This window comes from Chroicocephalus ridibundus, chromosome 7, assembly GCF_963924245.1.
Source record: "Chroicocephalus ridibundus chromosome 7, bChrRid1.1, whole genome shotgun sequence".
NCBI lineage: Eukaryota > Metazoa > Chordata > Aves > Charadriiformes > Laridae > Chroicocephalus > Chroicocephalus ridibundus.
The window spans coordinates 56,984,674-57,009,555 of record NC_086290.1 but is presented as its reverse complement, the minus strand read 5'-3'; the positions used below and the strand labels follow the sequence as shown (position 1 = coordinate 57,009,555).

The following is a 24,882-nucleotide window of genomic DNA, read 5'->3' as shown; positions in this document are numbered from 1 at the left end:
TAAAGTTTAAAATTATGCTAATGCATTCAGGAGCTGGGAAAAAAAGGGTGATGCTTAGGGAGCACTAACAAGGCAGACCAGGTAAGGTCTTCAGCAAATAAGAAGCCCTTGCTGTTACTCCACCAAGGAAAAGCTCCAGAGAACACCAAGTACTCTGCCATGGGCCACCAGCTATAAAAGTCAGCCCTGCAGAGTGCAGGGAAAAGTCCACAGCCACCTGGCAGCAATCATGGGAGGACAACCGGGTATTTTTGCAGCCCAACCAGCTCCCAGCCCCACAAGAAGTTTAATTTAGCGGAGAACTTGGCAAGCGATTGTACTACAAAGGGCACTAAAACACCACTGCAAAGCTTGCCATTAGGTTCCCAGTGATGACACTAAGCAGGGGGGTGGAAGAAAAATGTTGGCGATGCAACTGCAGACAAGCAAATTGCCCATTCCTCTCTATCAGACAGGTCACCCTGTCCTCCCTCCCTTGCTGACAGGCTTTCCATCGCTGGATCTCAGAGCCAAGCAAGAACTGGGTGTTATTTCTGTACAACTGTAGACTAAACTGTTAAATTAAAGCCTCCACAACTGGAGCTTAGTTGCCAACAATGCACAGCTCCCAGCAGGGTCCCCCTCCTCCTCCGTGCTGGGTTCCAGTAAATCAGTGAGGCGCAGGTCCAGCAACTGACATCGAAGGAACACACTGGGGGAGAAAAATGTTGCTGGTTTATTGCCTTCACAAGTCCTTTCCCATGGCACATAACGCAATGACGAACCTTTGCTCAAAGGAAGCCATGAAAAAAACCCCAAGGCTGATGGGGACCACACTAAGCTGGTTTTGGGCTGCACCCCTTTCCTTTCTGAGAACCAAATCCAGCACCCGCAGCAGCCAAGCCCTAGGAAAGGCTCCCTGCACAGAGGACAGCAGCATCCCTTGTAACACACGGCACGTGGAGGAGAGTTTCAAGCTAGACACGTCTTTGGTGAGCAGCAGCCAGCCCAGGGTGGAACGCACACAGGCTGCATACACCTGACTCCACAGCAGTTCCCCTCCCAGCTCCAGTTAGCTCAGACGTGGATATTTGCCAGTTGCCCTTACACAGAGCAAGGGAATGAGCTCCTGGGCTAATCAGCAAGGCAAGGGCTACACCTCCAGCAGCAATTCATTACCATGCCCAAAGCAGCACAGCTCCCAGGAGTGGTTTTGCTCTTTTAAGCCTCCAGAGGTGGTCTGATCTCCCAAGTAGCGAAGGAGGCATCCTCGGGAGGGAAGCTCCTGGGAATGTAGCGTGGACAGACACAGGGGAGGAAGACGTACTATCTCCTGGCCTTCACTACACTGCAGCTCTCCAGCGCTTCAAAGGGGAACCCTCCAGCTGCAGCTGGACCACCCGCTCACTCCCCACACCCACAGCCAGAAGGAAGAGCACCATTTCTGGAGGCTTATGGCTCTGGTGCACGGACCAAAGTCTTCATTTGGTCTCCTCATTCACAAGCCTCCGCTGCATAAAGGTTATATACTGACCTCTAACCCTAGAAGGAGATACAGTCATTCTCTAGTGATGGAACCAAAGACACTAGAACTGATTTCATTTTGATGATGGGCTCCATCTGGTTCTGGACATTCAATTATTCAAGTCCCACATCTTAGCTACAGGTTTTCCTTTTTGCTCCCCACCCTCAGGAAAAGATTTGCTGAGATGTATCAAGAGAAAGGCAAAGGATGTGGAATTAGACCTCACACTTCTTTTTTAAAGGGTTGTCATAACTTAGGAACTATTTATTTAACTCACTTCACCTAGCACAAGAAGATTACTCCTCAATTTATTGCAGTCTTACCTAGTTGGTTCTAACAATTATTTTCTGGGCATTCACAGCAATTAATTTTCAAATACATGTCCTTTTCTAACTCTAAGGACCCCAATAGAATCAGATTGGGTTTTTTTTCAAGAGAAAAAAAAAAGCAGTAAATTTATGAATCAGAAGTAAAAGTTCCGCTGATACCAGTTTCAAGGGTAGTTATTTTATCCCCAATGTTTATTGTACCTTCAATCAAGATAAAAAAGAAAAAAGGGGAAATGGAAGTCGGTCTTGGTATGTTGGTTTTTCGTTTCTTTTTTTTTCCCCTTTAAATTATGGCTCCAGTTCCTGGATCCTTGTTTATGCAACAGTATCTGGTGTAAAGCAATCAGTCTCAGACAAGATGTGAGGCATCTCTGTCACACAGGAAAGTCACAACATTTTGAAACATCGCAATCAAGCAATGCTGTATTTTAGCACAGCATTTCAGCATCTAAGCGTAGCTCCTCAACCTGGGAATTCGCTTGATATGCAGCAGCTCGCAATCACTCCAATCACCAGGGACCCTCTCGGCACACCTCCATGCTGCCAAACAGATGCACTTCCTTCTCGTTCAAAAAAACGTATTCCTAATTCTCACGCCTATCTCTGCAGCAAAGGACTGGAAGCATTGTCAGTGACAGGCATCCTCAAATCCCCCACTATTTCCATGTGGACTGAAGGTGCTATCACATCACAGGGTTAACAATACTAGAAGATAAATAGAAATAGTATTACAACAAACAAGACAGTATGGGGAGCGCCTGAACAACCAAGCTGTCAGCAACCTGATGAGATCTGTTCTCCCCCCCCCCTCTCTTGCATACAGCTGACAGCAGCATTAGGAAACGGTGCAACAGATGCCCCAAAAACCACGCTGCAGCACAACATCACGGTCACAAAACCCGGCTGGGAGGTCTCCCTTTCTACAGTCACATTGTAGTATCATCTAGTGACCAAAATGCCTTGGCTCTAAAGTGACTTGGGCAGTAAGTTGGCTCTTTGTGAGCTTCAAGTAGCCTTTTTTAATGTAACGTCCCTGATGTTCCAAGTATCTCAGGATAATTCGACTTCCCAGTCCCAGACCAGGGCTGCAGGCTGTGACTCTTGCTCCAAAAATGGGTGGCCAGGCTCTGTGCTTGACTCTCCTTTGCCCTGTGCCACCATAAGCACACCGCAACCCACGGCGTCAGCCCTGCTCATGTGAGAGGCAAAGGAGAAGGAAGATTGCTGACCAAGCACAGCCCCGGGCTGCTCACTGCTCCCACCTCCAATAACCCGATCCCCGGGCTCCATCTGATCGCAGCCTGCAGCAGCAAGAATCTCCCAAGTTGAGGTCAACACAGCACACTCCCGATCCCCCCACACCCATGGAGCGATAGGCATGAGTCGCACCGTGCCCTATGGACTCTGCCTGCCCTGGCAAAGGGCAGCACAGAGGCTGCATCCCCATCTCCCATGCCCCTGTGCTTATTGAGACAGCCAGAGTTTTCCCAATGGGAACTGAGGAGCATCAGCACCCTTTGGACACCTGCCGATAAATGCAGGAGCTGCAGGCAGAAGTTCTATTTTGTAACACGTACACACAAAAATCCGTGATGACTGAGTCAAAGGAGGAATTGAGCGACAAACGCATGCAATGCCGTTAATCACCCTCTGCCCAACACTCGCACCAGTGCCAGGCACCGTTCACAGGGAGCTCAGCAGGCAGCCAAGCCTTCTGCAGCCCGCAGCAAGGTCCAGGCTGTCTCAGCTAATTGCTAGTGGGGACAACAGGTAGTCGGTTTGAAGTCAAACCACACCTGCAGGAACGAGCTCACCACACATCTCACAGCAATACCATCACACCGCCAACACAAGCCCTGGAGTGCCCAGTTCCTCCATGCTAGCCACCCTGTTCACATCCAGCAAGGAGACTTACCAAAGGACTGCTCTCTGGTTTCTCGTAAAGGGGAATTCATGCAAGTCACCACCACCTCTAACAGCAGTGCACACACCCAGAAAGCCACTGGTTCTTTCAGACTAGCTTTCTCCAGTCCAGACTCCCAGGAAAAGCCCCGCACAGCCGCACCGGAGAAGGGGACAAAGGGGCAGTCTGGCAGAGGTGACTTGGCAGAGCACTCCTCTCGCTCCCTGCAGCCACATGATGACCCTCGTGTCACTGACTCAGCACATGCATTGCATTAGCGAACAAAGCGGAAACACAGCTGTCACGATTTCTAGCACTGTAAGCTCTGCGTGGCTGGGGATGTCAGCATTGCCACAAGATCTGCGAGAGCCACTTTTCTGCCAGCAAAGGACCAACTTGAATTCCCTAGGTGCAGGTGGGTGTGCATAACCAGACCCCACCATGTGCCTGGCCTGCCCCAGGGATCACCCCTTCTCTCGTGCTGACCATCCTTGCACAGGACCATGGCACGGCACGGATCAGGGATATCATCAGCCTTGAGAAGAAGCTTTAAAAAATTCACACAGTTTTAAATTAGAGATCAGTTCCTTCCACTGACATCACAGCACAGTCCCAAAAGACAACTTCAGGACAGAGGGGAGACACACTGTGGAAACGAGCAGCCAAAGCAAATGGAAACACCTCTTCACACAGCACCAACCCGCAGCCCGAGTTTAGAAGCAACGGCAAAACGGGAAGCCTGTAAATAGAAATTAACCTAAAAAGCAACTAAAACACCTGGGAGGAAAAAAAGAAAAACCACACAGCAGCCCTCTCACAGGTCCCTATTCCCATGGCATCTGCAAAGCTTGTCGAGAGCTCGCACAGACGGCGGCACAGAAAGGGAGCTCCACACAGCAGTGGTGAAGGAAGAGACTTTCTTACAAACAGGAATACAGTCTTGTGACTGACAAAGGGTTTTTCTTCTTTCACCCACTAAAGATACAAGACTAGTGGGTTACTGACGTGTGTCAGGCCAAGGAGCCCCACAGACATGAGCCCGTGAGGAAGGAGGAGGGTCAGCAGCAGCAGAAAGAGCAGGGCTGCGGTGGAGATGGCATTTCTGCCCAGACTCCTCTGAATCCCACCGCAGTGAAGCCTTTCCTGCATGCTAGTGTGTGGTATTAGGCCAGGAGACCTTTGGGGCAAAACCACATCTTCTCTCATTCCCCTTCAGGTACGAATACAACCTATTAGAACTAAAAAAAAAAAAAACCAAACAATTCTGTTTACATCAGCCTGTGCCAGTTACTGGCCAAGGCAAGTCTCAAATTAGCTCTTTTTCCCTTCCTTTTTAGTAAAAGGAGACCTGGCAAGAAAAGTGGTCCTTTCCAAAACAAAAGCAGACCATTGAAGTTGGCGCTCAGACGCAGATTATTTAACATTGCCTTCAACAGCCCTTGAATTAGCCTTTTCTCCATAGCTCTGCCACGCAGAGATCACATTTCCCCTGAATGAGAGGCCTTTGGTCTGGCCAGATGAGAGGCCGTGCTTGGTCTGGTCTGCGTGGGCTCACCCTACAGCTGCGGTCCTGGGGGCAGCGCTGGGGAATGAAGGCACGGTGGGAAGTGATCCAGGGCTGACATTCACCGCTGCGTCAGCGGGGTTTGGCTTTCACTACACCCGAAGGCTCGCTATGCCTAGCGCTTCCGTACCACTTTCTTCCCACATATTTAAAAAAAAAAAAAATCCCAGCATAGCCCACAACTTCCCATTAACCACCAGCAGCCCCATAACGAAGGGTGGAAAGCAGCAGAGTCTCTCACACACAGTACTGGGAAAACGCCTCTCCACAGTCCTCTCAGCACTTCACCAACTCAGAAACCCCAACCTATACAGAGGACTTGGCTGCAGCAGCACCTCGAGCAAGGTTAAGAAACACAAAAGCTGGGTGTTTTTTGCAGAACAGAACAAATTACTCTCGCTGTGCAAGGTCTCTTCTAACCAGACCTTGACACACCGGCTCAGGCATCGGCAGAACTTCTATTTTAGGCACGAGACAGATGCGGAGCGTGCATCAGTCAGTCTGGAGCTTGAAATACTGCATATTTGAGCTTTCACTGTCACACTTGGATATTTTTTTCTGGGCAATAGGTCTTATTCAAGGACAGCAGAGCAGCTGTAAAAGCAAGGAAGAGAATAAGAAGAGAAGTTTTACTGAAGCAGAAAGCAACTCTACCCTACAGATAGGCCAAGGTGGGGCTATGCAATAAGCCCAGTACAATGAACCAAAGGGCTTAAGACGTTATCCAACACAAAAATGAATTCATACTTGCCAAGCTGCCTTAAAAGAAAGCAACCCAGAATTAACTGAATTCACACACTTCCTTTCACCAGGTAAAAGCCCGTCTCTCAGCTATTGAACAAGGATGTGGGGCACCTCACTGGCTTAGGCACCTGAACACCTTCCTTCACGCAGATTAACACAAGCCAGCACAGAAAAACAATTGTTGAGGATTACAGGATAAACAAAACCCGAGAACAGCAGGTAAACTGAAGCCCCTGCTAATTAATACTGTTCCCCAGCCTTCCTTCCCAGCAAGGGACAAAATCGTGCATCAGGCATCGTTCGAAACAAGAACAGGAGGCTCAACACCACCGACATTTGGGAGTTGGGACAAGACTGAAGGAGTTTTAGACCATCCTTTTGCCAACTACCATGGGCACTGCTCAGTTAAACCAACTGCTCAGAGGGCTATGCTGAAAAATCTCAGGAACAACCCATTCAGGCATGTATTTTGCATGGTTCAGGTCCTGCTGAAGATGTTTTTTTAAGATCAAGAGGGGAATATGGTATTATTTTTTTTTCAGCAGCCTCTTCTGCAAGTGTTGTACCCAATGCTGCCACAGCTGAAAGTTCAGTGAAAACTGTCCTCCTCCAAATTGGCCATATGCTCACCCTGTTTGTCAAGGGTTTGGGTGACAAACTGTGATTTTGCCTGCAGCCATTACAGGGAGATGAACACTACAAACAGGGTTGGTAGCCACAGACTTTGACCTCTTCCACCAGGAAGATTTTGGACAGCAAGATCCTCTAACGTTGTTCTCGTTTGGGAGATTTCCTTTGAAACTAACAACTGGAAGAACATCACAGGGATGCAAAGGTTTAAAAACAGTAAAGACCTCAGAGCAGAACAGTATATTTTGGGGATTTATTTGTTTAAAAAAAGCACTATTTATGTGGAACGGGGACATTTTGTATTATAAGGTAGTTTTCCTCTGAAGATGTGGAACCATTTCAGTCATTACATGCCCGTCTCCTACATAGCTGTAAGGGACGGAGGTGTTACTGCAGAGTCGTTACATCACAGCAAGAGAACTGTCCTCCAGGTCCCAGACCCAGGCTTCCCATCTGGCTCCCCTTTTAGAAGTGTGTGCAGTCACCCTATGGACCTCCCTGCCCGCTAAGGGTAAGGCAATCTGAGCTGTATTTCACTTTTTTTGAACACTTGTGAAATACAGGCAGCTACCCAGCCCAGTCCTCTGCAATCACACACAACCACTCGCACTCACAGATCGCAGAATATCAGCTCCGTACCCAAAGCAGATGCCCCCGTGCCGAAAAGGGCCACAGGACAACAGACAAATGAGGCAGGGAGTAAGTGGGGTCGCAGGCAGAAAGGCTGACCCTGAGTTGCAAAAACTGCAGCTCTCCAACTCCACACCAGTATGGGCAACATAAACAGAAGATACTTGACACAGGATTTTTGTTTCCCTTTGTAACATGAGCTGCTCCTCTTGCTTCAAGCAGTTATGCATACAGCCCTGTTACACAACCAGGGCTTGCACAATCCTTGCAGGCATTTTATCTGCTTGCTCCTCCAAAGCTTGGAGTTAGCTAGAACCCAGAGATGCTAGCGATGACCCGTGAAAGCAAGTCAATAGATGCGTTTCACAAGCAACCACGCAGCAAGATCCAGAGTACTTGGCAGTGCCACAAAGACCTACCGACTCCCTAAGCTGGTTACTAAACCTTCCCAGAAGACTTCCACATGCACTGCCAGAGACAGATTTTCCAAGGAGAAAAATCCAACCCCATCTTTAACTCCGAACCTCCCCATCTCCTACTCCATACAGCAAGAACAGAAAGGAAAATTCGCCAATAATTCTGCTTTACTCCTTGCGAGGGAGTAACTGGAGGCCCAGAAGTGGCTGATAACTAAAAGCAATAATACTACAATAATCTGCCACCATAGGTCAAACAGTCACTGTTTGGACTTGTGGACCTAGAGAAGCCACCAGAGATACAAGCTCTCCTCTTTCACTCTTTATGGATTTCATGAGCCATCAGCAGCACACAACTGACTTGAATGTTTACTTGGGGAGAAGCAGCAAGAGATTATGAGCAGCCTGTAATTATTTGTTCTGATATATGAAATTTCAAACTCCATAAAAAACAATCTTGGCAGAGGCGCACCTGTCACTACAGAGCTCATGACTCACTCTCAACAATAGCGTGTATAAAGCAGTCTCACCGCTCGGATCAAATGATCACATTGGGAAAGCAATTTATGCAAGTTCTACGAATTGTGTTTTTAGAGGTAGAAGAGCCCACGTCAGGAAACAGAACAAAGTTCAGTGTCAGCAGAGGTAACTGTCGGGTGGCTTTCTGTTATAGCAGAGGAAAGGGATGGGGAGGAGATGGCAGGAGCACAGACCTGAGCAAGGAAGCCTTTTCCCCAGTCCTTCAGGGCTGAGTAAACACATTATCTTGGCTGCATGGCAACAGCCAAAGGAGAGAGTAAAGATCAAATGAGATTTCAGTTTGGACAAGGTTCCATATGCCATTTTTGCTGTGGATGAACAGGGTAAAGAAACCATCGTTCCCAGCTCTTGCTGCCAGTCGCCCTCCCCAAACCCAGCTGCACCCACAGATGCTCCACAACCTGCAATGCTTAAAAGAAAGAGATTACCTTGCACCAATGTCTCAGCAAGCAAATGGTGACGGGGTCTGTGAGCTCCAGCACGAAGGGCAGCGAGCAGCGGGGAAAGCCTCCCTCAAGACAAGAAGTTTTGGTTGTATGTCCCCGTTGAGCTCCTCCAGCTGCTTTGGAAGAAACAAAATAAAAGTTGCAGAAGGCACTCACTTGCTCAACCCTGGCTACCCAGAGGGCACCACCCCAGAGATTATTGACTGAACAGGAGGCAACTCCAAAGTGATGACAAAGTAAAAGGTTTACTCTGTCACAATTAGAACAGGACTAATTAACAGACGGTTAAGCCAGCTGTGTGACACTACCGCCTCCTTCCTGCCCACTCTTCACCTTACTCTCCAAGGCTTTTACACTAGAAGATTAAGAGACAATGCTCAGTTGTGTCAGGTGGTTTTTTCCCCTGTGGCACTGGTATCCTCCCTGCTTTATGGGACAGTGTTTTGCAAATATAGTTCTTGTACACCATCACGTCCACATACAACACAGAGGACTCTCCAAATCCAGATGCTTTGTGCCATGCAACACCCCGTTTCAGAGCAATCAACCAGCACAAGGTGCATCTGAAAGAAAACCAAGAGCTGTACCAGGACAACATCAGGTTCTCCAGGAGTGGCCTGGCTCACCAGCCCTTTCCCAACAAAACACCAATTTCCTCACCTGCAGCAGATTAATCTGCAAGTTTGCTTTGCATGTGCACAACAGCCCATCAGGATTTCTTGGAGAACTACAGAAATCCTGGAAGAAATCACATTCCCTTCTATCTAGCAAAAGGATGCGTGTATCAGTGCACCCCACTAAGCACAGCTCTGCTGAATAACACCACCACCACAAAATTAAAGCCCTCAGCTCCTCACTACGGTCCACACAAAATAAAAAGCCCTAGGGAAGAAGGGATGTCCCCACCAACACTTTCAGAATTTAGAGTCTGAGACCTAATCTTTCCTTGTACTTTTGCAGCTTCTCAATTGGGTATACGTTTCTGCTTTTAAAAAGAGCTGTAGAAGTACAAACCCATTTCAGTTTTCCAAACTCATTGAGATTAGGCAGAAAACCTCAGTGATCCCTCTTCTCTATATGCATTCCACCAAACATTACTATTTCTTTTCACGCTCTGAAAGCTAACACAAGCTAACCCATGGTCTAACACTTGCAGATCATACTCCAAGCTGCACCAGCTGTGCTTACTCCTGTAAATACGATGACTTCCTAAGAATCAATTCCACATTGATGACTAACTCCCAATACTGCGATCTAGGTGTCTTCATCCCCTCCAGCTTTAATATTCCCAAACACGGGGTTTTCCACTATTTCCTTCAACAAGCACATTCCCTAAGGGGATAACTTCACTCTCCAAAGCAATTCCATCAGGAAAAGACAGTCTTCCAATAATACAAGAGTTTATAAAGAGAAATAGGCAGAACAAAAGCAAGCCAGTCCCGAGGGCAGCAGAGGTGTCAGTGAGATGCTGGGAATAACTTTCTGCAGAGAAGGGTCAGAAAAAGAAGTTCGTTGAAGGCTTTTAACCAGCAACGGCCTGGGACAAGATAAATACCAGCAACCCTTCAGCCTGCTGCAGAAGCGAGGCAGGGCGGACATCACCCCGAGCACCCCTCTCCCAGGCTGCCAGCCCAGGACCTGCCAGGAGGCCCCAAACGCTGGCTCCTGCCCCCTCCCTCAGCCCCACGGCGGGGATCCTGGCACCTGGGTGCCGGCAAGCCCCCTGCCCCCATGCCAGGCATGGTAGGGGCACCCCCTCACCACTCAGATAACAAGGGGCCCAGTCACATCACACACCCCAATAACAGGGGGCTCTGGTCATCCCAGTTCCTGCCAAATAACAGGGGGTCCAGTCACATCAGCCTTCCTCTAAATAACAAACGGACCGCTCATATCAGTCCCCCCCTATACAGGGGACCCTAGTCATCCCAGTCCCCCCAATAACAGGTGGCCCAGTCACAGCAGTCCCCCCCACATAACACGGGGGCCACTCATCCCATTCCCTCCACCGCCCCCATCAGGGGATAAAAGCCCTCCCCTCTCCATCACAGAGGACCCGGGTGTCGGAGCCCAGTCGCCCTCTGCCGCAGGAGACCCCCGGACCCCCTCAGCCACAGGGGAACTCCAGGCCCGGCCTGCCCTCAGCCACAGGGACTCACCTCAGCCACAGGAGACCCGCAGGCCCAACCTCCCCTTAGCCACAGCCCCCTCCCACCCTCTCAGCCACGAAGAACCCCCAGGCCCGGCCTCCCCTCAACACCACGGGACCCCCAACCCCCCTCAGCCACAAGGGAGCCCCAGGTCCAGCCTCTCCTCAGCCACAGGGGAACCCCAGGCCCAGCCTCCCCTCAGCCACAGGGGACACCCGAACCTCCCTCAGCCACAGGGGAACTCCAGGCCCAGCCTCCCCTCAGCCACAGGGGACCCTCGGAACTCCCTCAGCCACAGGGGAACCCCAGGCCCGACATCTCCTCAGCCACAGGGGACACCCAGGCCCGGCCTCCCCGCAGCCACAGGGGACCCCCGACCCCCCTCAGCCACAAGGGACCCACGCAGGGACCCGGAACCCGCCCGCGGTCCCCGGTCTCCGGCCCCCCAGGCCGCAGCACAAGGGCGCGGCGGTCCCGGCACCCACCGCCCGGGCCCGTCCGCCGCTGGCGCCCCACAGCCCCGGCGAGGCCGGCACGTAGAGCGGGTCGCACCACGCGGGCACACGCGCGGGGGGGGGGAAGGACACAGGCACGCTCCGCCCCCGCCGCCCGCCAATGGGCTGCGAGCGCGCCCGCTGGAGGAGCTCCTCCCCCCCCCCCCCCCCCCCGCAGCGGCGCAGTTGGTACAGCCCCACCGCGCCCGGTGTCTTAAAGGGACAGGCGGCACTGGGGAAGGGGCTGGGGTCAAAGGTCACGGTGGGGGTCAGGGCCCGCGGGGGGACCGCGGGGTGGGGGCTGGCACCCCGCAGCCGGTCACCGCCACCCCGCCGGGGAACGAGGGGCTGCCCTGCCCAGCTGGCTCACAGCACAGCAAGCCAACACTCCTGACTTAACCAAAAATGGGGCAATTTTGGGGTGTTTTGGGGAGGCCTTTCTCCCAGACGAGAGTTGCACGAGCAGCTCCGGAACCGTCCCCCACCATCCCAGCAGGAGAGGTTTTGCAAGCCGGACCCCCAGACCCTACTCTCACTGGCAGGGGGATCGATGCTCTCCCCTCGCCTCTTATTTTAGGTGCTTTCCCCTCTCCTTTTTATTTGGTGGAGCCACATCCCGGCCCCACTAAGCCTGGCCCGGAGCACAGCCTGCCCCGACCCCCGCACAGCAGCCCGCAGCCACCCCCTGGCGTAGGGTCACCCCTGGCCAGGCGCTGGCACATGGCAGGTCACGGTCCTGCCGCTATCGCTGTGTCGATGCCCACCCAGAGTCAATAAAACCCCGGGGGAAGGGGCAAAGTCTGCCCTGGCAGAGCTGGTCGGCACCTGCGGGGACAGGAGGGGTGCGAGGAGGGGGCACGGACCCAAAAAGCACCGGCTCTGGGGCAGCGATGCCTGGGGCTGCAGGGACACCCCCTCTCACGATGGCATTCCAGCAGAGGGCTCGGGGATGCGGGGCCATCCGGACATGGCTGCCACCTGCATCAGCTCCGGGATTGACCCAGCTGGAGCTCCCCAGGGTGACTCTGGTCCGTGACCATCCCCCGCGGGGTGAATGGCCGCGGGTTAAAGATGGCAGCGTTGGGGATGCACCCGCACCGGCCCTGAGGGGACAGCAGGACAGAGCTGGTCCGTGGTTTGGGGTCACGGGGCCCCTCGTGTGCCTGGAGCGGGGACAGGCACTGCAGCACAGCCCATCCCATTCTGTTCCTGGCAGGGATGGGGCTGGGCTTTCATCACACCCAGCCCAAACGCCCCCGGAGGACTGGGAAGCCGAGCCTGGCCAGCCCAGAGGGACCTGTTGGATTGGGGATTTGCCTCCACACGTATTTCTCCCACTCGCCACAGGGCGTGTGCAAGCTCACCCCTCTCCAGCTCTCCTCCATCCCCAGCACCGGCAGGAGCTCACCCCTCTCGGGCTCTCCTCCATCCCCAGCACGGGCAGGAGCTCACCCCTCTCCAGCTCTCCTCCATCCCCAGCACCGGCAGGAGCTCACCCCTCTCCAGCTCTCCTCCATCCCCAGCACGGGCAGGAGCTCACCCCTCTCGGGCTCTCCTCCATCCCCAGCACGGGCAGGAGCTCACCCCTCTCCAGCTCTCCCCCATCCCCAGCATGGGCAGGAGCTCACCCCTCTCCAGCTCTCCTCCATCCCCAGCACGGGCAGGAGCTCACCCCTCTCCAGCTCTCCTCCATCCCCAGCACGGGCAGGAGCTCACCCCTCTCCAGCTCTCCCCCATCCCCAGCATGGGCAGGAGCTCACCCCTCTCCAGCTCTCCTCCATCCCCAGCACGGGCAGGAGCTCACCCCTCTCCAGCTCTCCTCCATCCCCAGCACGGGCAGGAGCTCACCCCTCTCGGGCTCTCCTCCATCCCCAGCACGGGCAGGAGCTCACCCCTCTCCAGCTCTCCTCCATCCCCAGCACGGGCAGGAGCTCACCCCTCTCCAGCTCTCCTCCATCCCCAGCACGGGCAGGAGCTCACCCCTCTCGGGCTCTCCTCCATCCCCAGCACGGGCAGGAGCTCACCCCTCTCCAGCTCTCCTCCATCCCCAGCACGGGCAGGAGCTCACCCCTCTCGGGCTCTCCTCCATCCCCAGCACGGGCAGGAGCTCACCCCTCTCCAGCTCTCCTCCATCCCCAGCACGGGCAGGAGCTCACCCCTCTCCAGCTCTCCTCCATCCCCAGCACAGGCAGGAGCTCACCCCTCTCGGGCTCTCCTCCATCCCCAGCACGGGCAGGAGCTCACCCCTCTCCAGCTCTCCTCCATCCCCAGCACAGGCACAAGCTCACTCCTCTCCAGTTCTCCATCCCCCTGAACTTCTGGCCGTGGAGCCTCCACGGTGCCGGCAAACAAGCCGGGACACAGTGGGACAGCCACGGTGGCTGCCTTCTGCAGTGCCCTGGCCCAGCTAACCTGGCCCCCAATGCCGGATAACCGTCTGTACGCGTGTGATTTACCACAAACGAACGAGGAACAAGAAAGTGAATACAGACCCATTTTTCTTCCGACATCAGTGTCTCCTGCCGGGGCTCCCCATGCCGTGAAACCCCCCCCTTATCCCCAGCTGTGGTGGTGATGTAGCTCAGCGTTGGTTCTGCGTCCCCGTGTACCCCCGACTCGTGTTATCTCACAGCACGGCGGCGGTGGAAGAGGGGAGGGGAAGGAGCTGGATGCTCCTGGAGCATCCATCCTGCAGCAGGACTGGGGTGTCCCAGCAGGACTCCTGCCCTGAGCACAGGGGAACGGCCAGCTCAGCTCCCAGCGCTTCTCCACAGAATCTCATCACTCCGCAGTGACCACCCCTGGGAAAAAAAAAAGGGCTTTCTGGTGTCACTGAGCATCCACTCTGCCTCCAGAGCAGAAGCAATCCTGACCTTCAAAGAAGCGGCAGCTTTACTGGGAATGCGCCAAAAAACACAAAATAACAAACCTTCAGGGACGGCAGGCTCCCCATGGGCAGCCATCCCAGGCTGAACTAGGGGTTTATTGATTTTTTTTTTTTTTCCATTTTTTTTTTCTTCTCCCCTTTTTGCTTTAGAAACTGTAATTCTCTGTCTCCCCTCCAAGGAGATGACCTGGTACTGCAACGTGCGATCAGTGCCTGTGAGCTTAGGCAAATGCCAAAGCCCAATGAGCTGATGATTTTTACCTCCCTCTCTTACGAATTTCATTCCTCTTTTCAGCCTTAGACACGTTTGCAAATCTCTCACCCCGACCCCTTTCCTCTCTCCCAGCAATTTCCCTTCCCCAGCCGAAGACTTCCAAAGTTTGGCACCAGCCCTGGGGAACTGGCGCTTGCTTAGACCCCGCTGCTGGAGAAGCAGAAAGTCCTCGGCTGATTTATACAACAGCATTTCACTGCGAAATGGCTGCCCTCGCGAAAGGCAGGAAACAGACCTTGCTAGAAATCATCTTTATCTTTCCAAACATCCATCTGAAGGCCGCTGAACACAAGAACGACACATTTCAAGTGACAGGCAGGCACCAGGGCAGTCGCGCAGCTGGACTTGGAGCAGCCCCAGGGACGTGGTGGGAGCCATAGAGATCACGGAGACAAGTGACCTGCCAGGTTCACCAGGAAGCTCACGACAGAGCTGCGAGCAGAAGGAAAAAAGCCCCAAACTGTGGGTTTGTGCCCATCCCATCACATCCCATCCCCTGGGGCTCACCTGCAAGGCTGTGGCAGTTGCCTTGTCCAAGCACAGAGACGTTAATGGCTGGTCCTGGTCCCTCGCCCATGGACATGTCTCCCCGCTGCCAGGACCAAGGGACCCACCGTCCCTCCTGGAAGGAGCTTTGCTCTCTGTTCCCCGCACCAGCCAGGCTTGGGGCTCTTCTCGCTGCCGGCAGTGATGCTACGGTGACTCTTACAAGCCAGGGCTTCCTTTACCACCGTAAAGTCGTGAAACTACTCACTGGAAACACGCCACTCCTTTGACAGCTCTGCAGGGAGAGTGAATCTCTTACCAGATCAACTGATAAGAATTGGAAAGGAGAAATAACCGGTTTCCAGCCCCAAGAGCGTTTTCCAACGTGCAGTACTGCTCATCCCCGGTGCGCGTCCTTTGTCACCAGGCAGACAGGCAGCGAGCACCCATCAGACACCCGCAGCCTGCCCGGCAGTCGCCAGCGCCTGGAGGGGCACGCTCCAGCTCCCCACTTGAAAGCAAAGCTGGAGACGTAGTAGTTTGTCTTTCAGATTGTATTTCAAGCTTACAATTTGAAGATATACGACATCTGCGATTGCTACCAGTCCTCATCACCCTGCTGCACATTTCTGGAAAAAATAGTTATAAAATTCCTAGGTTTACAGGCGAGGATCTCACAAGGACGAAAATCAAGGCACTAACGAGAGTGGAGTATTCACATTTCAATGTTATCTCTAGCATTTCTTTCCTGGTATTAAAAGCATGCTTTTCAAGTTCCAAACAAGCACCTTATCCCATTATTGCTCCCCACGAAACATGTAACAATGGAATTGCTGTCAGGAGGAAAAACAGAACCATGAAGTCAAGTCCATTTGTGATCCCATGGAGGAGTGAAACGACCAGGGATGAGACAGAGCCGGCCACCAGCTCCAGGCTGGTTCCCAAATTGCTGCATCCTCCTGCAGAAAGCCCCTGCCCAGGGGTGCCCACCTTTGCGAGCAGAGCTTCTTACTAATGTGCATCTGAGGTCTACGTCCTCAGCATTGGCTTCGGCAATCCCCCAAAGCAAGCCCCTGCGAGGCCACACCTAACTGTGGCCATCATCCCAGAAGGGCTGCTGGAGAAGAAAGCGGCTGTACAGCAACACGGGGCTTCTTCAGACACTGAAGAGGGGAAAAAAGAGGGGCACGTACATGCCTTGGAGCACGCGGCTGCCAGTGCTACCTATGACCCCGGCTCGCTGATAGCATGGAAGGGCCCCGAGGCCATCACGGTTTCTGGGGGACACGCTAGGCACTGCAAGAACACTTCCAAGAGCAGTGATGGCACTTCGTGCTTCCTGTAGCACTTTTTTTTTTTTTTTTTTTTTTTTTTTTTTGGAGCACAACAAAACTCTAAGCAAAGAATCAAGGGCAATAGTTGAGATCCTGGCTGATTTACAGACACAGAGACAGCAGATTCCTCCTGGGCATGGAACACTAAAGCAGCTACACAGCTGGAAATAAAGCTTGAGTCCCTCCAACTCAACCAAACTCCTTCGTTACTGCCACAGGCACCAAACACTGCATCCTGCTCCAAAGCCCTTGCTGAAAATGCCCCTCTCCCACACACCTTTCCACCAGCTCTGAAGAAAACAGAGAGAGATTGTGCTAATATCGGTGGGTGAGACATCTAAAGCTGAGCAGTGTGAACACCCCCAATGCAATTGCTACATTCCAGTTAATTCTTCCAACCCACCATTATGGTCCCTCCCAGCTCCTTGGATTTATATACATTTGCTCCACAAATGGCCAAAATCCCTTATTGAAGAGTCTTCCACTCCTTTGCGTGCATTTGAGGCTGCCTTATCGACAAGTGCTGGCAACACAGGCTGAGCGCGTGCAGCGCTATCGGAAAATGAAGGCAACGTGTTGCTGCACGCACAGACTACAGCTAAGAAGGACCTTCAGCATTTTAGAGCTGTGTTTTGGGGGGCAGAAAAGGGTGTTCTGTATTCTGTCCGCTTGCCCCAGCCCTGGTTTAACAAGTCCACATCAAGGCGCACTCTTAGTGGAGAAGTCAGTAATAGAACAGACAGCTGTCCTTTTCCACTCAAATATTAAGTTATAAACTAAGGCTTCCATGATTTCAACCTCTTTTGGGTCCTAGCTACATCACCCCTCTAAACACGATAGGAGGCTAAGAGCCTCAGCGTAGATGGGACATGTCCTTATTGCTGCAGCTTAATTAAAACCCAGATTAGTCCAGTGTTTTGACAATTAGGTTCCTAGCTTGAGTCAGGGAGCTGATGCACCGTAACTCCAGGGGTAGTGTGGAAAAGCATCTGCTAAATACAGCAACGAAAAAAGACTCCAAAAGGATGTGAAGCGCACAGATGTGATTCAGTCCCCTGCCCCCAGCAATATCAAAAAGTTAAAAAAAAAAAAAAAAAGGAAATATAATTAAAGTAGCCTGTGCCAGGGAGCAGGGAAACGGCCCACGCTGGAGTTAACAACCCATTCTGCTAGTCACCCCAGAGACAGCGAAGACACCAGCAATGCACTGCTGCTTGAGCATCACCCAATGGTCCTGCCACAGCATGAGAGTTCTGCTGCTTTCTGGAGGATCAGTACACCTGGATTCTTGAAAATTCAGCTGAAACAGGAGCCACTGTGGCTGCTGGATACCCCGATGCTTGCTGAACCCCAGCCAGGGGGCCCACGTCTGCAGGTGTCTGTGGATCAGTCGGGCAGACGCGCTGCGGGGGAGAGAACTTGCCCAGCTGGCAGCACTGTCCAGGCGAGGCTCCAGCGTGGGCTTGCACGTAACACTCTCCGAAGGCACCTCTGGCTTGGCAGGGGGAAGAAGGGAGGCTGTGTCCCGCAGCATGGCTGTGCTGACATCCCTCGTGTCCCAGACCATGGCCGCATCCCGCAGCGCAGCTGTGTTGAAACCCCTGGCTCTGAGCACTGGGGTGCTGCATCTGGAAAGCAGGAAGAGCCGGAGGCGAAGCGCGGTAGTAGCTTTGGGTGGGGTAGGCGCCAGGCACAGTGTTAATCCTGGGCAGGAAGAAAACAGAAGGTTACACTATGTTCAGAACTGGCATTGCCTAATTAGTGCTGGAAGTGCCCTGGGGGTAATTTCCTCCTGACCAGTGCTCAGAAAGGTCACTGCAATCCATCAGAGAGATGCGCTACAACAAAAGCAGCTCTCATTATAAGCAGCAGTTGAGTAAAATAGGTTTACTGGCTTCCCAGGATAGATGTTCCCACTCCCAACCCACGCCAGTTCCACACCCACTGAACGAGCGTGGCTCTTGGCCCTGAGTCTCTTTGTGCAAGGAATATGCAAGCCAAACTGCAATGTGCTTTAAGATTTCCGTACGCATCCTCCCTGCCTTCCACTGAATGACACATCTGCTAAGTTATTAATCAGGAGAAGTCACAGCTGCCAAGTGTTATTTATCAAGAAACCATAAAGGCCTTTGGTGTGAGTAAGAGCCCGGGGTATAGAGCAAAAAGGGAAGGAGGAGAGAGTTACAAATAAAATTAATCATTCAGAAGCAAGGTCTAGAAACAGCCTTTGCCAACAGAAGGCATGACTCATCCCCCTGAAACGTATCAAGAGAGTGGCAATCTGCCTAGAAGCCAAAGCCTCTGGGACTTCAGGAGTACTGCTCAGCCCACGCACAACGCTAAGACGAGTGCTGAGAATCAAGACAATATTCATGAAGACCATGACCAGCAGATTCCCAGCAATAATAGGCTCATATTGGGGTTTTCAGGCTTGGATTTTTTTTTTATTTTTTTTTTTTTATGTGGGGTGTGGGTTTGGTTTTGGGGTTTTTTTCCATTTGTGGACACAAACATGATGTCAAAGCCTGGACCTCCTAGAAATGTCTTCTGTCTGGTGGCAAGTGGATGCCTGAAGTCTTATGAAAATTTGAAAAAAAAAAAACCCCAAACCATCAGGAACTCTTACTTGGGAATAAGAATCAAAATAATAAAAATTAAGTCCCAGGAGCACATATAGAACAAGACACAGAGACATGCAAATTTAGCAGCAAAAATGGAAACATCCTAGAAACACCTTCCCACGCCCAGATTGATAGTCAAATGTTTATGTAAATATCTTTGAGCCAGAACAGTCTATTTATGTCATCTCACCTAAAGAAAGCAGGTTTAGACACAGAGCTGAGAGGCTGTGCACAACGGTTATTCGCAGAAGCATTAGACTGACGCAGACATAAGGCTCAGCACGCAGCAAGACAGTCCCTCCTCCCAAAAGCAGCACTTGCACAGAAGGAAGAGAGTAAAAACACAAATGCTGCTGGATCTGCCTGGCCTCCCCTGCAAGCCCTCACACGTTTGAGTGCCCTAATAGATCTGGGGTACGCTCCTGCTGCAGGCAAGGGTTTCTTTTATGGTTTCCCCATGGATGATGGCAGATGCAAACACTTGGGAATGCTTCCACTTCAAAGAACGCTTTTAAGTGAGCTGATGGCTTAAAAAATACATAGAATTTAACCCTTAATAGAAAATCATCTGTGAAACTGAAACAACATTTTAGAACAGGGGAAAATTTGACTTACATTTCCAAGTTTTTTAGAATACAAGTGAGTTCTCATGGCTTGTAATATACACAAACCCAAAACCATTCCTGAATGTCAGCCACAGGCTCCAAGGTTTCTTTTCAGTAAAGCAATCTTGTCTTGACACCGAAATCATGCACTGAAAGGTCTATATTGAACTTCATAAGTGACATCTTTAATTTATAATGCTTCGCTCCTACATAGATTAGGCCATGACTCACTTCACAGCATTCCTGGGAGGCAAGGTGGGGCAAAGAAAGATAAAGATCACGCCCCAGGGAGCAATACAGCCAGGAACAAACACCAGAAGTCTTCATGTTACAGCAGAACTTCACAACTTAGCCTTCATGGCAGCCCAGCTGCAATACCTTCGCGTGTGTACTCACTGCCCTTGCAGCAAATGAGAGGTCTTCCTCCTCAATTTAGCTTTCACTGAAAGACCTGGCTGAGTTAATGTGTGACAACGTATTAGTCACAGTAATGTCACCAGTGTAACATTAATGGGTCAGTATGTTCCCCTTAACACCCAGGATGTGAACATGACAAGCAAAATACAGCTTTTAAAGGCAACTTAATGTCTCCAAATTTCCCTGTATCATAAGATCTTTCACAGGAACTCCTGTACTTACTTGCTGCTTTCGAAGGCTCTTCTCTCTGCTAAAGACCCTGGGATATATTTCAGCCCTGGTATCCTCTTTAGCAGACTGAAAGGGAACACTCGGTCCAGCTTAGAGCCCACCGACTCCGGAAAATCCAAGCAGAAACAGTAGCCAAGACCATCTGAAGTCAGCAGCATGTTAAGGAGGAATGCGGACAAAACTCACTCATTTCTAACACAGCCACACACAATCCCCCGCTGGCCACAAACCACTTTCCCTGGAGAATTCTCCCAGTTCTACCCAGCGCCATCTTCACAGACCATCACCCTTCTCAGCTGCATGTCCTCCACCTGCACTAAAGCCACGGGGGAAGCGGAAACGCGAGGTGAAAAACAAATGGAGAACTGAATGTGATGAGGATCAGCAAAGCCACTGAGAGTTTAATGCAGAGGAAGAGCCCAGGAGACACGGTAAAGTTGGTGCGTCTTGGCAGTGAGAACCGCCGCACACCATCCCCCTCGCGAACCCCAATCCCACTCTGGTTCAGGGCTTTGCACCCGGAAAGGATACAGGCTTCCCCAACTAGGAGCCCACACAGGTTACTCAAGAGAGAAGAGTGGGGGATAACCCATGCTATGCAGAGCATAAACCACGGCACCAGCACCACTGGAACTCTAACACCAAAAAACAGAGTACTCTTCATCTGTGAGCGGGTGGTGGAGACACCCAGCGTAGCAAAAGCTACAGGCATGAATCCTTTGGCATCTTCCACTGCCGACACCCTTGAGACAACGGGCCTGAGCAAGAGGTACAGGAAGGCAGAGAGGATGGCAAACGTGATGGTGAGAAAGCAGTACTTCGCAGTGCCAACGTTCTTCTCAAAGCTGCCAGCAAAATACCAAATGATAATGGCACCGCAGGTCAAGGATATCAGGTCTTCGTAGACAAAGATGTAGGTAACCAACCTGTGAACTGAGCACACCAGCATGTCAGAAAGGCAGAGGCAGCAATAGATTCGTTTTAAACCACTACAACAACATGCTTAACATGCTTGAGCAGAAGGAGAGTGAGCCTACAGGATTAATTAATAGTTTTCATTTCTATCCTGGTGTAGAAGAGAAGAAACTTGAGGCCTTTAAAACCAGGCGTAAATAACCAAATTGAGTTGAAACAAGTGCTATCTTGGGTATCGCAGACATATGGACTGACTCTGGCTGCTTCCTGGGAAGCTGCCTGGAAAAAAGCAACAGTATCTGTAGTAAATTTCAGTCTTGTTAAAAGAGAAGGCAAGAGACCTAAAAATGACTTTTACGGTAACTATGATTTTGCTCAAAAGATAAACACTTCTTAAATTGCTAGAAGGCTGATTTTTCTCACAAAAAAATGCCCGGAGGTTATCAGCCCTCAGAAGTGCTCCCAGGCCCTCTGGTTGGCTGTTCTCCTGGGCACTCAGTGAGGACTGAGGCAAAGAGTTCTCCACCTCCCTCCCATCAACCTCAGTCCCATAGTCAGCAAAATAGCCATTGAGAGTACAACCGCGCAGCCTGCCTGCCTGCCTGGAGACATGCGAGGAGATGGTGGAATTCACCCATCAGATCACAGCACTGTGCTGTTAAAAGAAATCACTGCATGGGGGTGAGCAGGAGCATGGGAATTAAAAGTGTGATAAAAATCATTCTGGGAACACCACAGGGATTGAGGAAAGCAAATCCCCCAAGTGCCTAGCGGCATACCCCCACTCTGCATAGTGTCAAGGGCCAGAGATCATAGAATGGTTTCAGTTGGAAGGGACCTTAAAGACCATCCAGTTCCAACCCCCCTGCACTGGGCAGGGACACCTCCCACTACACCAGGTTGCTCAAAGTCCCATCCAACTTGTCCTTGAACACCTCCAGGGTTCAAGGATGGGGCATCCATAACTTCTCTGGGCAACTTGGGCCAGTATCTCACCACCCTCAGAGTAAAGAATTTCTTCCCAATACCTAACCTAAATCTACCCTCTTTCAGATGCCAGTCGAGGGGGGTGCAGCTTGATATAGGGGGGCTGAGATGGACGGCCCGCAGGCTCGGTGCAGGCCAGGGGAAGCGCCTAGAGAGGGGGGAGCAAGGCGCACAGTGCGGGTCATGGGGAAGGCCCAGACTGGCTGGCCACGGAGGCAGCAGCAGGCTCGGTGAAAGACTTGAGAAGCACCAGGAAACGGGGGCTCAGATGGGAGGGGGGGACGGGACACGACCATGGGGTTCAGGACAGGACATGGGGAAGGCCGGGAGAGGAGGGAAGCAAAGGGGAAGGCCCGGAATAGGGCGAGGGGGGACACGGGGCCAACTGCTGCTCCGCCCCGGCGGCCCCCGCTCACCTTCCCCCGCACTCAGGGCGGCGGGCCGCAGGGAGGCGGCGGGGGCTACCCGCAGCAGCCCGAGGGCGGAGGCACCGAGCGACAGCAGCAGCGTGAGGACGGCGGCGGCCGGCTGGCGCTCCCACTCCGCCGCCATGCTGCCGCCTCGCGCCGCCCCGCTTCCGGCCGCCGCCGGAAGGCCTGGACCGTTGCGGTGGCAACGCGAGGCGCTGCGGCGCCCCCCGTTACCATGGAGACGGGCGGGCGGTGTTTCGTGGTTTTTTTTCCTCCATCCTGTTTAAAATTTTTAATTATTATTATTATTATTATTATTTACCTTTCCAGAAGGAAAAAATACCCGCGGGAGAGGTGTGAGCTATGGCTGGAAGCCCCCCCCAGGCTGGATTACTGCCGGCCTCCCCATGGGACACATCAGGCGAGGCCTGGCTGGCCGCGCCGAGCTGGGAAGGCCCCGTCGACCCCCGGCCGCTTTCCGCTGCCGTGTGGCAGGGTTAGGCTGCTTGGAAGGGCCACGCATTTCTCTTCAGGTGTGACAGATGGAGGTGGAGAGGCTTCCCTGCACCAGAGCCGCGTCTGCCCACCCACGTTGGCGCAAATGGAGGGGCTGCCCAAAGAGAGGCCTCCTCCACGGCAGTGCGTTATAAACCAGGCTAAACCTGCTGAACAGCATCAGTTTTGCTGATTGTCTACAGTGTTGTGCATGCACCGGCCAAACACTCCACGGCCTGAAGGGAAGCGGCAGATGGAGGGGTGCTCTGGCACGGGAACCCCTCACCCTGAGAAGCCCCTGCCTGAGGAGAGAGATGAGCAGGAAAAAAGTGAGAAGCAGGGAGAAATAGAGGCTCTTCTCCAAGGGTGGTGGGAGGCCCCCAGCAGTGAGCGGAGGATGTGGCTCCCATTGCACAGTTCCTGGTGCTTGGACCCACACACGCTTGCCATGAGCAGTTACGTGGCAGAAATGCTCCCCTGCCACCAGCTCCTCTCCCAGTCAAGACCCCAGTCGCAGGCTGCTGGCTCAGGTCTAACGAGAGACTCGTGAGGTCTCGTCTATACAGGAAGGATCAGAAGACACACACCTTCCCACACCCTCTTGGATTTTGCAAAGCAGAGAAAGCGTTTGAGGCAGCTGGGATCTCTTTCAGCCAAGGGAGATGAGCAGAGGGTTGTGAGTCCGACATCTTTTCCCCACTCCAGCTTCAAAGGTTTTGATTGGGAGCAACGGGACAGCAGAGCACAGATCTGTCAGCAGGCAGACACTTCAGCTTGTCTCTGTCTCAATTAATGCCGTTTGAGAGAATCCTTCGATCTCTTGAGGAATGTAAAGGCACTGAGAGGCTCTATGATCCCTCCACTTCCCCTGCCCTGCCCCTGGCTACGGAGCATTGTTTGGGATCTGCCCTAATCCCGATGGCGAAGGCAGTCTTTGTGAGAGGTCCCAGGTTGTCACAGGCACGGGGAGGCTCACAGCATGGGAGAAGATGTTGCAGCTGGAGGAGATGAAGGTTTTCAAGGAGAAACCGAAAGACAGGCAGGGAGCTCAACCCCTTTTTTAAATTAATCATTCTAGTCACTGCTTGTTCTGCAGAAACTTATTTTAGGTTGTGGCAGTGGGGATTTGCCTCCCGCCCGAGGCGGGGAAAGAAACAGCACAACTTGTTTGCAAATCTGCTCAATACATTCAGCTGAAATCAGAGAACGCTCTTCACTGCCTTTAAAAAAAAAAACAAAAAACAAACCAAAAAAACAAAACCAAGGGTAAAACCTTGCAGCGCCCAAGGTTTTACAGCACTCGCTGATTCCTCTGCTGATGGACACGGAGAGTGTGACTAGACAGAAAGTGTGCAACTGTTAACTTTCCCTCTCTAGCTCTCGCAAGAAGGTAGCTTGATCTGAAACACAAAATACGACTGCTAAAAAAACAATCAGGTGAAATAATCAAAGTTGCTTCTGCCGTCGCTTCAGTTCCATCCTCATTAACCTTCCTTTCTGCAGCAATGTCTCTTGTTTCGTAGAAGTGGCTCCCAAGATCACCATCCCTTTTCTTAGAAAGCCGTTCTCTGAGCCAACATTTGGCTTTTTAAGTGTCAGACACCCGGGCGCACCTTGGTTTTTTTTTTTTTTTCCTCTTTCGGACCCAGATTTGGGATGTTTTCTTTATCTTAGCGTCTCGCTTCTTTTCCTGGCACCACCTGCTCATAGCGTGACGAGGACTTTCCCCCTTGGCTGCTGTGAAGTTTGGGGTGATAAATTCTCTTTTGGAGAGCTTTAAACACCCTCTGGCGATGCACAACCAGGGTGCTGAGAGGGAACTGGGGGCGCTGCTGGTGTGGAAAGCCGGGCGTTCCGCACCAGCAGCCCC

The 24,882-nt window shown here is 52.1% G+C and overlaps 2 protein-coding genes across 5 annotated transcripts in view; both read right to left on the bottom strand.

Moving 5' to 3' along the window:
* The window catches only part of LOC134518213 (NADPH--cytochrome P450 reductase), a 31,036-nt gene extending 19,613 nt beyond the window's left edge, over positions 1-11,423 (bottom strand). Inside the window, exons 1-2 of one of the 4 annotated variants that reach the window (XM_063340644.1) lie at positions 11,342-11,423; positions 8,689-8,819 (exon numbers count right to left, since the gene is read on the bottom strand). Coding sequence is in view for 1 of the 4 variants with exons in the window: in XM_063340642.1 (XP_063196712.1) it covers positions 3,749-3,788 (40 nt within the window). In the remaining 3 variants the exon portion in view is untranslated. Of the gene's footprint in view, positions 1-3,748; positions 3,908-8,688; positions 8,823-11,077; positions 11,250-11,341 lie in introns of those variants that run through there. The other 3 variants (XM_063340645.1, XM_063340643.1, XM_063340642.1) reach the window with 3 other exon arrangements.
* Positions 11,424-15,243: 3,820 nt separating this feature from the next.
* RHBDD2 (rhomboid domain containing 2) lies at positions 15,244-22,707 on the bottom strand. The gene is made up of 4 exons (XM_063342406.1): positions 22,524-22,707; positions 20,737-21,138; positions 20,197-20,347; positions 15,244-18,035 (listed from the first exon to the last, which is right to left on the bottom strand). Exons 1-4 carry the CDS (start codon positions 22,657-22,659, stop codon positions 17,603-17,605), a joined length of 1,122 nt encoding a protein of 373 aa, XP_063198476.1. The 5' UTR covers positions 22,660-22,707; the 3' UTR covers positions 15,244-17,602.
* Between the last annotated feature and the right edge of the window lie 2,175 nt (positions 22,708-24,882).